Source organism: Anabrus simplex, chromosome 6 (assembly GCF_040414725.1).
Source record: "Anabrus simplex isolate iqAnaSimp1 chromosome 6, ASM4041472v1, whole genome shotgun sequence".
In the NCBI taxonomy this organism is placed as follows: Eukaryota; Metazoa; Arthropoda; class Insecta; order Orthoptera; family Tettigoniidae; genus Anabrus; species Anabrus simplex.
The window spans coordinates 11,608,324-11,624,675 of record NC_090270.1 but is presented as its reverse complement, the minus strand read 5'-3'; the positions used below and the strand labels follow the sequence as shown (position 1 = coordinate 11,624,675).

At 42.0% G+C, this 16,352-nt stretch overlaps 1 protein-coding gene across 1 annotated transcript in view; it reads right to left on the bottom strand.

Annotated features, from left to right (window-relative positions):
* Positions 1–16,352, bottom strand: part of Dnaaf5 (Dynein axonemal assembly factor 5) — a 612,890-nt gene that overhangs the window by 453,365 nt on the left and 143,173 nt on the right. Inside the window, exon 4 of the mRNA XM_067149642.2 lies at positions 2,738–2,970. Within this exon, the coding sequence (XP_067005743.2) occupies positions 2,738–2,970 (233 nt within the window). The remainder of the gene's footprint in view (positions 1–2,737; positions 2,971–16,352) is intronic.

Below are 16,352 nucleotides of genomic sequence, written 5' to 3'. Positions count from 1 at the left end.
AGATGATTTTAAGTGTACAAGCGTAACATGCAATTAGAAAACATTCGTCCACAATACCTCTTTATGTAAATATGTCTCTTTTGGTACTCCAAAGTAATTTTATATATTAAAAACATAACTTTTATTTTTTTAAAGTGTGTTTCTCGTTACCTGCAGCCAATGCTTGATGTCTTTGTAAAGCCCTTTTCAATAGCAGTTGAAAGTGTATCTCCTGATTTGCAATTTGAAATAATAGATTTGGAAAATGATGATCATCAAAAAGATCTATTTTTCCATACAAAGACTTTGCCCGAAATCTACCAGAATTTGTCAAAGGAAGATTTTCCTAAGCTACATCGAGAAGCAGCTAAGATTATTTCTACGTTTGGTTCCACATATATATGTGAAAGGTTTATTTCTGTTTTGACTTGTATAAAAACTAGACTGCATGCTAGTATTTCTGATGTAATTTAAAGAACGCTCTCAGAATTGCTGTCAGCCGATCCCTTATTCCAGACATTACTGGTATAATTGCAAGGAAAAAGGAAAGTAAGAGCTAGAGAAGGCCACTACTCAAACCAAACAGTATATGCCGACAAATATCCAGCATTTAAAGTTAAAAACTTCATTATTGTTCCGTATTGAATAGAGAAATAAGATGTACAATATTATAGGTTAGGATCCACCTTTCAATACTCCGTAATAAGATGGTAAAAAGTAGTTATAACCTGTTTAATGGGACCGGTTTCAACACATTTTAAGTGTCATCATCAGCCAATTTGCGAAGATCTTAAAACAACTAGCACATTGAATACAGGCAAAAAATTAACATTGTATCATAACGTAGCAATTCAGTAAATGGTTAATTTTTTGCCTGTATTCAATGTGCTAGTTGTTTTAAGATCTTCGCAAATTGGCTGATGATGACACTTAAAATGTGTTGAAACCGGTCCCATTAAACAGGTTATAACTACTTTTTACCATCTTATTACGGAGTATTGAAAGGTGGATCCTAACCTATAATATTGTACATCTTAAATATCCAGCATTTGCAGCATTTTGTATGATTGTTTAATGATTCAGACTTTTGACCTTAAGGTTACCTACAGGCTGATGATGCCCTTAACAAGGGGTGAAATATGTTCCTAAGAAGTGTACATAGTATTATGTAAATTTCTCCCACGTAGCACGTGGCATGTATTGAATAGGTGGTACGATAGAATAAATTATTTTGTGATAATGCTTATAAATATCCAGCATGCCGTGCAGCACCTGTAAAGTTGTTTAGTACCCTGTTCCAGTGTCCGACTTGTTGGCTGAATGGTCAGTGTACTGGCCTTTAGTTCAGAGGATCCCGAGATCGATTCCCGGCCGGGTCGGGGATTTTAACCTTCATTGGTTAATTCGAATGGCCGGGGGGCTGGGTGTTTGTGCTGTCCCCAACATCCTTGCAACTCACACACCACACACAACACTGTCCTCCACCACAATAACACGCAGTTACCTACGCACGGCAGATGCCGCCCACCCTCATCAGAGGGTCTGCCTTACATGGGCTGCACTCGGCTAGAAATAGCCACATGAAATTTATTTACCCTGTTCCAGTGCCTTTCGGAAATGGGACCCTCAAACTAAACTGAAAGAGAGGGTTTTTTAATAACACTGGTAACCTTGTCCCGTACATCTGAGCGTCTCTGCAGCGGGGGAGAAACAGCGGTGAGACAGGTGTAGGGAAAGAGGAGTAGGGGGTCTGCACTCTGGTCAACCCTGCATTATATGATAACTTTCTGATGTATCTGAAAATGCTTGAAAAAGATCACAAGAAAAAATTGGAATCTCTCCACCTCCAGATAGCTCTATGATGTATTCCTCCTCCTTCGAAGCTGAAGATAACAACACGCCAATATCCCCTGCTCCTCCACCTCCTTAGTACAAGAACGCATCATCACTACTACACCAGACACAAGACCACAAGATACTGTTCCAGAGGAAAGCAGGTTAAAAAAGAATTGACAACTAGGAATTAGTAATATTTCATCTGCAATAGTAATAGGAGCCACATTATGAAATCTGGATTTCTTCATTTCGACAATTACTTATAAATGTATAATTGCCCTTTTTTTTAAATGAATTTTTTAAGATAAGAATAACCATTAGGACATATTCTCTATGGATTATTATACAAGTGTTACCTTGACAACTGCTTTCAATTGTAGAAAGTATTTTTTTTAATATCGTCAATCTTCTTCCTCTAAAGCACTGACAATTTGTCATTACATGAATTTTTCATCTAAACAGTGTTATGTGGCTGAAGATGTTGATAATATACGAAACATGTGCCATTTTTAACCAATAAGTTGCCTTAAGCAATTTAGTGTATCGACAAGGTGGAAAATAAAAAATACTTAGCTGTAAATCAGAAACAATCGTAGACAGACAGAACTGTCGTAAGGCAGCAGGGACGTCGGGCTGTAACCTACCTAAAACTTAGGATCGTCATATCTTGAAAGCTAATGGAAACTTTTAAGTTCCGATTTAGGCATTCCTCTCTTCTGCTCAAAATCTAACTGAATTCGTTAAAAACAAAAAAATTACTTTCATGAGTTTACTAGGCTGTTAAGTGCTTTCCCTCAACATTTCTCTTTTAAAACATTTTTGAATATTAAAAAGTAAAAGAAATTGCACATTTTGAAAGTATTATGCCCCAGAAAGTGGAAAAGTTAATTGAGAATGACCCATTTCCTCTCACACCACTCACATTTTCAGTTACCCTATTGTCTTCATCGTTGCTGGCACGGTACATGCCCACCAGAAGTCTTTCCACGTGGTGAACAATGTTTTCTTCCGAGTGAAGAACGAGGCAACACATGAGCTCCGAAGATTTAATTCGGATGTCGACCAACCAATCGTCGAGTTCACGAACCAGCGCGGGCACAATGTGGCAGAGATTGCGCTCCACCAGGGTGCGACATCCCAGATTGGGCCGAGGAACTGCAGAAACACAAACATAAGTACAGAGATCATACTTCCATTATATTAAAAAGAATTACTTTCATACTTGTGGACCTTCGCTTGGAACATCATTTCAGATAATAATAATAATAATAACATTTTTTACAATTTGCTTTACATTGAACTGACAAAGATAAGTCTTATGCGATGATGGGATAGGAAAGGGCTAGGAGTGGAGAGGAAGTTTTTTCTAGTGGCTTTACGTTGCACCAACACAGATAGGTCTTATGGTGACGATGGGATAAGAAAGCCCTAGGAGTTGGAAGGAAGCGGCCGTGGCCTTAATTAAGCTACAGCTCCAGCATTTACCTGATGTGAAAATGGGAAACCACAGAAAACCATCTTCAGGGCTGCCAACAGTGGAATTCGAACCCACAATCTCCCAGATGCAAGCTCACAGCCACGCACCCCTGATCGCACGGCCAACTCGCCTGGTGGGGAGAAAGTAACATTGGCCGTAATTAGGGCATAGCCCCAGCATTTGGCTGGTGTGAAAATGGGAAACCACGGAAAAACAATCTTGAGGGCTGCAAGCTTTGGACTTCAAACCCACTATCTCCCGAATGCAAGCAATACCTACATGATTCCGCACTGCAAGGCCATTTGCTCGGCAGAATAATAATAATAATAATAATAATACTAATAATAATAATAATAATAATAATAATACCCGTGTGGGGATTTACTGGTTACCTCCATCGGGCGCCTCCCATTGGAATTGGGGAAGCTCGCTGGCTCTGCCGCCAGCAGAGTCAGAAGGTAGTAGGGAAATTAAATACCACCATGGAAAAAAAAAAAAAAAAACTGGTCCCTTGCCAGGGTTACGGCGAAGACTGGTAAATGACCAGAAGCCAGAAAACATCTTGAGGCAACCTCTAGGGCTAACAACCCAAGTGGTAAAAGGATGGGTACCTGTCCAAAGCAAAGTCAAGTCAAAAAGCATGATGGCATAACATTTCAAGAAACATACCCCAGGGGGTAAATCTTCGGATAAATCCCTCGTCGTGAACTCCACGGCGCACGAGTCTCGTTCGGATTCTGGGGGAGACTCGACATCATGCAAGAGACGAGTCGGAGCGTCTTGGTGTACCCCGAAGAGTCAAAAACTCAGGCCGAAATCTAAAACCTTTCTAGCAACTTTCAACATAAATTCACTTACACAAACTGGCAAGCTGAAAACCCTCACCAAAGCTCTTCACGAAAATCAGATATCCATAATGGCCCTACAGGAAACAAGGTACCCAGATGAAGAGATTTTTGAATCCGAAGGCTACCGATTTTTCAAGAGCAAAGCTCAAAGAGGAATCCTCAATGGAGCTGTGATGCTTGGAACCGCGTTTGCTGTTAGAACCAAGATCCTTAAATCGGTTGCAAATTTCGAACATGTGAATGACAGATTGTCTATACACACAATTAAATGCGTGAACAAAACCTACGCCCTAGTTAACACACATGCTCCTACAAACGATAAGAACAAGTCTGATCCAGACGAAGTTGATAATTTCAGGGACCTACTGGATGAAAAATTAAACAAAATCCCCAAACACCATGTCAAGCTTCTTTTGGGTGACTTCAATGCCCAACTAGGTCGTGAACAGAAGTACAAGAAAGTTATAGGAAATTACCCTGCTCACAAAAGAACCAATCCCAACGGCAAAAGACTGGTGTCCATTTGAGAAAATCACAACCTGCAGGTCATTCGACCCACTTTCGCCATCTACCCAGAAAGCAAATGACTTGGCGTTCTCCCGTCCAAGCTCTCGGAGAGTTCCAAATTGATCATGTTGCAATCTCCAGGAGAAACAGCCCTGAGATTATGAATGTCAAGGTAAAGAAAGGCATCAATGTGGCCTCAGATCATTATATGTCTCTTATCAAATTCAAACCAATTCCCGCAAACACAAGGAAGACAACCAAACAGATCACACGCTTCGACAATGATAAACTTTGGCAAAGGGTCGAGGAGTTCCAGGAGAAGGCTAGACCAAATGACTGTGACTTTAACAACGCCAAAAGTCTCCTTGTTGAGGCCGCCAAAGACATTGCAGAAATCAAGAGAAGCAAAAAGCATGCCTGGTGGAATGGTACCTGCAAATCAGTCCTCCAAGAAAGACTCAATGCGTGGAAACAGTACTACTCTACGAAATCAGAAAATGATTGGGAAACCTACAAAACCCAACGTGCCCAAGCACCTAGGGTGTTCAGAACGAATACGAAAAATCTCTCATTGAAAAGATAGAACAAAACTTTAGGAAGAATGAAAGCAGAGAGTACTACAGAGCCTTCAAATACAAACTCAATGGCTATAAACCACCATCTCTACGCTTTGAGCGAAAGGACGGCACACTGGCAACGTCAAATGAAGAAAATTGCAGCATTCTGGCAGATTACTTCAAGAATTTACTTAATTGCTCTAAACCGCAAAGCGCCATTGAGACCAAGGAACCCTTACTCAGGTACCCAGATTCCAGACCACCCGACAGAGATGAAATCAAGTGCCATATTGCCCGTCTCAAAAATAACAAAGCGCCGGGGGAAGACTCAGTAGTAGCAGAACTATGGAAATATGCCCCAGAGGAATCACTTGATATCTTGCAAAAGCAAATAAAAGAAATTTGGAACAAGGAGACCCTACCCGAAGATTGGAAAATAGCTTTAATCCATCCATTACACAAAAAAGGCAGCATGAAGAACATCAACAACTACAGAGGAATATCTTTGCTGCCCGTGACTTACAAAATTCTATCACTTGCCATCCTGGAGCGTTTGGAAGCACAAGTCGAACATCAAATAGGTGAATACCAAGGAGGGTTCAAGAAAGGTCGCTCAACAGCTGAACAGATCCAAAATCTCAAAACGATCATCAGATATTGTACACTAAGGTCCAAGCAGTATGTGTCTGTCTTTGTGGACTTTAAGAAAGCGTACGACTCCATTGACCGGGAAGTCCTGCTAAACATCTTAAATGAATTTGGAGTTGATTTGAAACTGCTGGCATTAATTAGAGCCACCCTGACCGATACAAAATCCAAGGTGAAGTTCCACAGATGTCTCTCGCATTCCTTTGACATCAAAACAGGAGTCCGACAAGGTGATGGGCTATCCCAGATACTCTTCAACTGTGTTCTTGAAAAGATCATCAGAACCTGGCGGGTGAGATTACAGGAAACCAACTACAGTCCATTGGGAATAGGAACCAAATCCATGGGGATCGCAACAGACTGCTTAGCATTTGCCGATGAATTGCTGTTCTCTCAAATGACACAGAAACTGCTAGAGCTCAAGTTGAAATTTTAAAGGAAATTGCTGAACAAACTGGTTTGCAGATATCGTTTGAGAAAACAGAAGTAATGACTAACATCAAAGAGGCTCCACCAAAACTCCATACAAAATACGGGGACATCACCCCAGTAGACAAATTCAAATACCTGGGTGAGATCATCATGAAAAATGGACTGGACAAAAAAGCACTTCAGGAGCGAGTACACAAACTGGAAATAGCCTACCAAACATCCCGCACAATCTACAACAAAAAATGCCTTTCCCAAAACACCAAGATACGTCACTATGAAACAGTTCTGAAGCCAGTAGTTCTATATGCAGCCGAAACCCTGTCTCTAAATGCCAACAAAGGACTCCTTGAAGAACTGGAGAAAAGAGAACGCAAAATTGTGAGAGGAATCTTGGGATCAAAGTACAGAAATGGAATCCATCAAAAGAGATCCAACAAGGAAGTCTACAGCAAAATAGAGAAAATTACCGACACAATCAGAAAAAGACGGGCACGATTTTACGGTTATCTGAAAAGAATGGACGGAAGAAAGTTAACTAAAGAAATCTTTCACTTTTTTGATTCAAACCCCAAAACCACAATTCCCTGGTTTAGAAATACCAAAGAAGACCTTCAAAAGCTACATATCTCAGCTGCAGACGCCCTTAACAGAGATCTCTTCCGCAAGAAAATATTGACGAACGGGCTAAACCGAGACGAGCAACCGAAGAGAAGACACGGTAACCCTTGGACAGAGGAGCGTAAGTAGGCCCACTCACAAAGAATGAGGGAAATTTGGGCTCTAAAGAAGGCCAAGTTCAGTGTCAAATGCAACAAGACTGAACGTGGTCCTTGATGGCCCGAGCGAATTATATATAATAATAATAATAATAATAATAATAATAATAATAATAATAATAATAATAATAGTAATAATAATAATAATAATAAGCCAGCTAGTGGCGAGACTAAATGGCCTGACGCTGTGATTAGCCAGCTCCCATTTGTTGAAAATATTCCAAACATCTCTGCAGTGCTCGTACAGAGTGAGGCCCCGTATGATCCTGTTGATGGCGATTCCAATGAATGCAGATGTTAAGCTCGGTGCTATTCGAGAAGGAGTAGGCCAAGTATAGGCACCGGTCTTCACCCTCTCCCTTGCTGCTTCATTTCATGTCATTAACTCCTCTCATGAGGTTGCTGTCAGGAAGGGCATCTGGCCGTAAAAATTCGGACCCGAGAGAAATGAAAAAAGGGTTGGACATACAACAACAACAACAACAACAACAACAACAACAACAACAATAATAATAATAATAATCATCATGTCATTTGTTTTACTTCACACTAACTACTTTTATGGTTTTTGGAGACACTGAGGTGTCGGAATTTAATCCTGCAGGAATTCATTTATGTGCCAGTAAATGTACCGCCACGAGACTGACGTATTTGAGCACCTTCAAATACCACTGACCTGAGCCATGATCGAACCTGCCAAGTTGGGGTCAGAGGGCCACTGAGGCACTCAGCCTGGCTAAAATAATAATAATAACTCTATAAAACCATTGAAAAATTTACAACGATGATGAGGAAAAGGAGACTGGACACATCAAAAGGATGGACGAAGAGAGGTTTTACAAGTGGCAGAAGTGGACACAGGTTGTGGGAGTGAGGAATGCATCCGAAATGCTACAGAACATCTCGGCGCAAGAGAAAGAGAGGAGAAGTGCTAACAGAAGGACGTTAGTCGGCACGTGAGAAGGGCAGGTAGATGGCGATATCGCTCAAATAATGAATGAATAATAATCTGTAGAAATCGAGATCTGGCAAGGAGTATGGAGAGTTATGAGGTGCTGACATGAAGCAGTGGTGCTGGTCGGGAGCTACACTGATAGCCTGTGCAAACAAAGGGAAGTTTTCATGAAAATAAGAAATTCCAAGGTGATGGATAAACTACAGAAAGAGTACTCCAGTACTATTTTGCATCAAAGAACAGAAAGAACACGTGATGCAGAGAACAAAGTACAAACAGTATTGCAGGGTAAGATAGATAACGAACCACAAGAACAGTTTCAATTTTCCACACAGCATGATGAAGATGGCACAAGAATACCTTTCATGGGTTTTCTATGTAATCGTATTTTAAAGTTCGTATTGAGTCATGTTCATCTTAAGATGTGAACAGAGATATTTAGAAATGGAACCTGATTGGTCCATTATTTTTGGTCACTGCTGTTACTAACAAGTTCAGGTTGACATTGACGATTGTATGCAGGTGCCATCTCGTCAGTCTTAACCGTGTTGTCATGTTGTACACACGCTTGTATGTACACTGAGCAAATATCATGGAATAGCGGAGCACTGATGCGCAGGTGTGTTGTCTGTGCACCACACGCCCCCTGTGCCAGCGGCAGTTGTATAGGAGACCTTGTGAGCAGTGGCTGTGCATGTGACAGGTATAACATGGAACGTCGTCGTGAGCTGACACCGTTCGAACGGGGTATGGTGGTCAGTGCCCGCCGGATGGGAAGTGCGATTTCAAAAGTGGTGCGGGAATTCGGCTTCACGCGATCCACCGTGTCCAGGGTGTATCGTGAATGGCTGAATGCGGGTGTCACCGTCCACAACAGATGGACGACCGGCCATCCAGCCACCCTCAATGACCGTGACCGGCGACATCTGAGACGGATTGTCAATAGTGACAGACGGGATGGACACTGGAACGTGATATGGTCGGACAAATTACGATTTCAACTGCACCATGCCCATGGGAGGCACCGTGCGTGGCGCAGACCACATGAAGCGATGGATCCCGCCTGACTCGAAGGTGTGCTCCAGGGCGCTGGTGTCTCTGTTATCGTCTGGGGTGCATTTTCCTGATATGGAATGAACCCCCTAGTTGTTCTGGAAGAGACTTTGAGTGGTACACAGTATGTTGAGCTGCTTGGAGACCATCTCCACCAATTTTGGCCTTCCAGCGCCCAGACGGTTCTGCGGTGTTTCAAGATGATAACGCGCCGCCACATCGCTCCCACGTTGCCCGGGAATGGTTCCAGGAACATGCAGCGGAGGTCCAACGAGTGCCATGGCCACTCAGGAGCCCTGATATGAATCCTATTGCGCATATCTGGTATGTCCTGGAATGCAGGTTCCATGCCATGGATCCTGCACCCACGAACAGACAGCATTTGCGGCCGCTCTGCAAACGATTTGGTGTCAGCTGCGTCCAGAGGACTACCAGGGACTTGTCGACTCACTTCCACGGCATCTCACTGCAGTTCGCAGGGCCAGAGGAGGCCCCACACGCTATTAGGTGACTATCACATGACATTTGCTAAGTCAGTGCATATTAGGGATTTCTCCCATTTTCCATCCCTTTTGAGGTGGAAATAATCATATGACTTACTTTTATCCTTTTATTATAGTGGTTTTAATTATCTATATCTTGATTTATCATATGTGACTATCTGCCCTCAATAAAGTTGGATCATTGGTTCCATGAATATATGCCACCGAAGAAAATCCAGGAACTGCTAAGGTCACAGTGCAGCCAGGTGTACATGCAATATCGCCGGCTGGGACAAGCATGTACTGTTAACTACTGTGTCTTATCACGCCCGCCTACACAGGGAAGCTGCTGAAATCCTGAAGCACACCAACAGCCTCAACCATAAGGAGGAATCTGAACGGGTCAACAAAGCCTCGTTTCCCGTCCTGAAAGCTTTAAATCCTGGAGGGCACAATGGTCGTGGCAGAACATGATCAGTTGCCTGTTCCACCATGGCAGTTCGACCTATGATGGGCACCTTAATGCTTCAATCATTGGGCAAAGAATAGCCAATCAGTGATTGCCCCTCCAGCCTGCGCTATATAATGAGGTGGAATTGCAACACCGCTTATTTAACCACGGACTTTGCAGCCATCGAGGTCAGTCGGAACGCTTTAAAATGCCGAGCGCCGTCTTCGGCGAAACATCGGGACCATCATGTGCTCCTGGACCACCGCATGCAAGCCTGGAATTACAGACATGATTTATAACATTGGCCGGGAAGGACTCAACTCCTATGTCAAAATCTCCAATCCAACAAACAACTTTCATCACACAAATTCTTAACACTGGAACCACTGTGATCCAGCTGTTAGTTCTTTCTTCTGTACCTTCGCGGTGCTATAGGACTCATTGTGGGCAGCCAAGTGTCTAATATTCTACATCAAATAAAATATCCAGCGCACGTAGTCGTATATTCCTTGGCTGTACACTTGCTAAAATAATTACTTTTGCAGAAGATAGGAAAGATGGGTCAGTGGTTCTAGTGTTGAGTGCTGTTCTGTATTCACAAAATTATGCGTGCACAATATTACAAGCTTTTAGTTGTGCTTAAAGCTTCCGCACCCTTCACTCAAAAGATAGGTTAGAAACTCAACATGGTGCAACCGTAGCCAAGGAAACAACAAACAATAAATACATTTAACCATTTAAAAAGGTCTAAGCACAGAATAGCCTTCAAAAAGAATAATAATAATAATAATAATAATAATTTAGTTATTCCAATTTCCATAATACACGGACTATCAATCAAGTTAACAAACTTTCCCAGCCAGGTGTCTACAAATTAAAATGCTACAAGTGCGGTATTACTTATGTAGGTCAAACAGGCCATAGCTTACTAATAATGTACATAAAACATGTAAATGCTGTAAAATATAGTAGATAATCAGCAATAGCACAGCACATGCAGGATATAAAACATAGCTTTACATCTATCAACGAGGACCTACGTATCATAAAAGTTGAGAAAAAAGTCCATATTTATCTTGACCATTACTTGAATCCCAATCTTAACATTAATGAGATTAATGATAAATGCTATTCTCTTTGATTTAATTATCCCTATTTACAAAAAAATTCAACTTAAAAGTAGTACAGCTAACCTTTCAACTTCCACTCCTCCATCACTCCGAACCATGCATGCCCGTCCCCTACTGCTCTCCTTGTACAACCAGTTTCAGTGTCTACATCACACGTACTAGCACCAGGGGGCGAGTCTGATACAATCTTATATTTTATTTTATTTTCTTAGTTTATCGGATCTTTTTTCTTTCGCGCTCCAGACATTCCCTCTATACCAAATTGTTTGATCATTACAACTTTACAAAAGTGATAACCGTCAATACGGAATGAGATTCATAACTTGCAATGATCATTACAACTCGACCTACTCAACATTCAAATTGTGAATTCCGCTAGTTGATCATCGTAACTACATTGATAGTATTGATATACGTTATACAGCATATATGAACAGGCATTACAGTACATTACTGGAAGAAGATTTTAATGTGTTGTTGTTTGAGTCATCAGTCCATACACTGGTTTGATGCAGCGCTCCATGCCACCCTATCCTGTATAAAACTTTTCATTTCTACATAAGTGTCGCATCCTACATCTGCTCTAATCCGCACGTCATATTCATACCTTGGTCTACCCCTACCGTTCTTACCACCTACATTTCCTTCAAAAACAAACTGCACAAGTCCTGGGTATCGTAAGGTATGTCCTATCATTCTATATCTTCTTCTAGTATTTAGAAGGTATCAATTCTTTCACATGACCTACAAGTGGCAACAACGAACATCCACCCAACAATGCTCACCTGGTTGAAGATCCTACAAAGAAGGTAGAGGAATTCCAACTACTACGCCAAACCTGGTCGAAGCTGAACCGCATTAGAACGGGTCAAGGGAGGTGTTTCTGTACATCTGCTGCCTGTGACTGTGGAGAGGAGGATCAAACCACACAACACATTGCTCAAGAGTGCATTTGACTCTACACCAAGTGTGCTCTGGAATGACTGTCAAATTTGGATATTTCCATTTGATTATTTGTAAAATTTTGTGTACTTGTACAACCATACGATATATATATATATATCTTCTTCTCATCAAATTTAACCAAATCAATCTCTCACCAATTCGATTCAGTATCTCTTCATTCATGATTCGATCTATCTATCTCACCTTCAGCATTCTTCTGTAACACCACATTTCAAAAGCTTCTATTCTCTTTCTTTCTGAGCTAGTTATCGTCCATACAATGCCCTGCTCTAGATGAAAGTCCTCAGAAACCTCTTCCTTATAGACATGATGTAGGCTTATTACATGTAACAAGTAACTAATCTCATTTTGTTCCGTACTGAAGATAATTGTATTGAATAGGTGGACACAGTAAATTTTATTCTTGAAAGAATTTTACTTATTATTTTTGGCTTATACCGTGTCAAACAAATAAGGTGAAATTCTTTACATTTCGCAGAGAACTGAGCTCTGCGTCTTGACTGTCCACGAGAAAGGCATAAGCCCAAAAACCTATATCATATCATGTCCATAAGTACGGGCTGCAAAAGCTCTTCCTTGCTTGTGCTAGTCTGCATTTTATGTCCTCCTTACTTCTGTGTTATGTTGACTTATTTATCTCTTTTAATTGTGAATGTGTATTCATCCAGTTTTATCCTAAGACAACCAATGACATAAGTATAAAAAACCACATTTTAACCATGACACATAAGTGCTAATGAACACAATTTGTCAGATATATTTCAGTGTAATTTTGGAGATTGTGTTGTATAAGATTGTACACGTTTTTCTAACAGGCTGAAGATGACCTGGTTTACGGGAACGAAACTAGTCCCTTATATCTAATAACGATATTTGGTATTTAATTAAATGGTATTCCTCTATTTGTCACAAAATTTGCCACTCGACAACAACACAGAATATTAAATAGTACACAGAAGGTCGACACATTAATCAATTGTAGTCTCTACTGCTTGCAATAGGCTATCGGTTACTTCACATTTGAGATTGTACTTGGTTTTACATTTATTAACTTTTCCTTAAACATTTCTCCTGGCATAAAAGACACGTCCAAGATTAATTTGATAAAAACTGAAGAAAAAAGTGCTTCTATTATGTGCATAAATATGGTATGTCAATTTTATCTAGCAGAAGAATGACTTTCCGGATATTTTCTGAATTCCATCCAGTTTTTCCTACGGGTGGACACCCTGTTTACCTGGAAGTAGTACGAGTGTTTAACATTAAACCTACAGTTTTCAGGAGCAAACAGTGTTGACGGTCACCTTCAGACTATTAGTAAACAACACTTATGTACATCTTCATTACTTACTGTAATGCCTTTCAGTGTACAGTCTGCAAACCTCTGTGAATTTACTAATCGCCGCCACAATCCTCTATTTGTAACTACTTCTGCAGCCTCATTTAGTTCTACATTTCTTACCTTTAAATCATCAGAAACTGAGTCTAACCACCGTTGTCTTGGTCTCCCTCAACTTCTCCATTATTCTCCAACATCATTTACCTCGCACGACCCCTGAGTCCACCCAGCTTTCATTCCTGTAAGGCTAAGTTGGTCTGACTTCATCCTTACAGAACACAACTCCAGTGCTCCAATACCCTCGGGGCCAGAAAAAAACAAGAGTTGATCAAGGAAGGTCGGATAGGATAGATGAAAGTGAGGAGCCTGGCACAAGTAAGTGGAAGCAATGCCACGACTCAGCCAAGGACTGCGTGGACGCCAACCCGTGTTCTCAAGTTGCGAGCCCCTAGGGCCCCTTTTAGTCGCCTCTTACAACAGGCCAGGGATACCGTGGATGTTATTCTACTGCCCCCACTCACATGGGGGTTTCAGCAGATGGTCCTAGTAAACTATGAAAAAGGAAGATAAAATATTACAGCCTTATCTAATCCCTTTAAGTACCTTAAACCAAGAACTCATTCTACTGTCAATTCTCACTGCAGCCCAATTGTCAACATAAATGCTTTCAATTGATTTTAATAATTTACTCTTAATCCGATAGCTCCCAGTACAATGAACATCTTTTCCCTCTATAATCTGTCATATGTTTCCTCTAGCTCCACAAACATAACTGCCTATTCCTCTCGTAGCATTCTTAAATTAACAGGTGCATACTGAAAATCTGATCCTGACTGTCAGCGTTTTCCGGGCTTGTAGGCCGTGGTCCAGGAGCGAGTGAATGTCCCGACGTTTCACCGAAGACTGCGTTCGGCATTGTCAAGGGTTCCGACTGACTTCGATAGCAGCGAAGCTCTCAGTGGAATGAAGTGCTGTTGTAATTCCACCTACTTATATAGTGCAGGATACGGTACGCTGCTCGCCTATTGGCCGCTATGGTGAGGGGCGGTCGCTGATTGGCTGTTCTTCGGCCAATGGTTGAAGCGTTAGGGAGCCCGATGTACACTGACCTGCCTTGGCGGAGACAGGCAGCCGATCACCCGTTGCTTTCTTCTGGTCTGCCGCGGCTATCGTGTCCTTCAGGGTTAGAGCTTTCAAGACTGGAAACCAGGCTTTGTTTACCCGTTCAGATTCCTCCTTACGGTTGAAGCTGTTGGTATGCTTTAGGATTTCAATGGCTTCCCTCTGTAGCCGGGCGTGATAAGACACAGTAGTTGACAGTACTTCGGTGTTGCTGTACTGTATGTCATGGCCTGCTAGCAGCGAGTGTTCAGCGACTGATGATCTATCTGTCTGTCCCAGCCGGCTATGTCTGTTATGCTCCTTCAGTCATGTGGCGATGCTGCGTTTGGTAGTCCCTATGTATACCTGGCCGCAGCTGCACGGGATCTTGTAGACACCTGCTGTGGAGAGAGGATGGCGCTTGTCTTTGGCAGACCTAAGCAGTTCCTGGATTTTCCCTATTCTGTCAGTTACTTTCTCGATATACGGCAGAAAGGCTCTAGCTGCCGTCCGCTCCTCTTCTTTTTTCCTGGTTGTTGGACGTCTGGGATGGAGTGCTCGCTGAATATCTTTAGGGCTGTACCCATTAGTGAGTAGGGCCCTGTTGAGGTGGCTGAGTTCTTCGATTAAGTGCTGAGGTTGACAAATTCTCTTAGCACGGTCGGCTAGCGTCTTAATCACTCCGTATTTTTGTCGTGGGTGGTGGTTGGACGTTCTGAAGATAGCGGTCTGTGTGGGTCGGCTTGCGGTATACTGTGTGTCCCAAGTTTAAATCGGAAGTCTTCATTACCAGAACATCGAGGAAAGGGAGCTTTTCCTCGTTTTCTGTCTCCATAGTGAACTGAATACTGTTGTTAATACTATTCAGATGCTGTAGAAACAGCTGTAGTTTTTCCTTTCCTTGGCTCCAGATCACAAAGGTGTCATCTACGAAGCACAGCCACACCTTAGGTTTCAGCGGTGCGGTCTCGAGTGCTTTTTCTTTGAACCTTTCCATATAGAAATTTGCTATCACCGGACTCAGAGGACTGCCCATGGCGACGCCGTCCACTTGTTCATAGAAATTGCCATTCCACAGAAAATAGCTTGTCGTGAGGCAGTGGTTGAACAAGTTGGTAATGTCCTCGGGAAAATCCGAGCGATGTGGTCCATGGCCTCATTCACAGGTACCTTAGTGAAGAGTGAGACCACGTCAAAGCTGACAAGCAGGTCTTCGGCTTCTAGCTGGATGTTATTCAGTTTTTCTATGAAGTGGCCTGAGTCTCTGACGTACGACTGTGTGCCACCGATGTACGGTTGTAGTAAGGTGGCCAGATGTTTAGCAATATCGTAGTTCGGTGATCCAATAGCACTCACGATGGGCAGTAGAGGTACGTCGTCCTTGTGTATCTTGGGTAAGCCATATAGTCTCGGAGGTAGAGCTTCACTTCTGGAGGTTTCCCTCTTCCCTCTTCCCCGGAATACCCACACACTCCTAACAGATTTTCTGAATTCAAAGTCAGTTATGATATAGTATAAGTGTAGCATTGAATAGCCTTATGCTTGAAGAATGTATTGGTAACTGCTAAACTCATACTAGTACACAAGTCCAGCAAACGCTTCCCAGTCATATTACAGTATCTTCCATATCTTCCCAACATATACCAATCATCCTTTCATATCCTTCAGTTCTATTTCCAACCCTCGCATTCAAATCGCCCATTAGCACTATCCGATACTTGCTGTTGACCCTGACTATGATGTCACTCAATGCTTCATAAAACTTGTCAACTTGATTCCCCTCATCTGCACCCTCACATGGTGAATACACTGAGA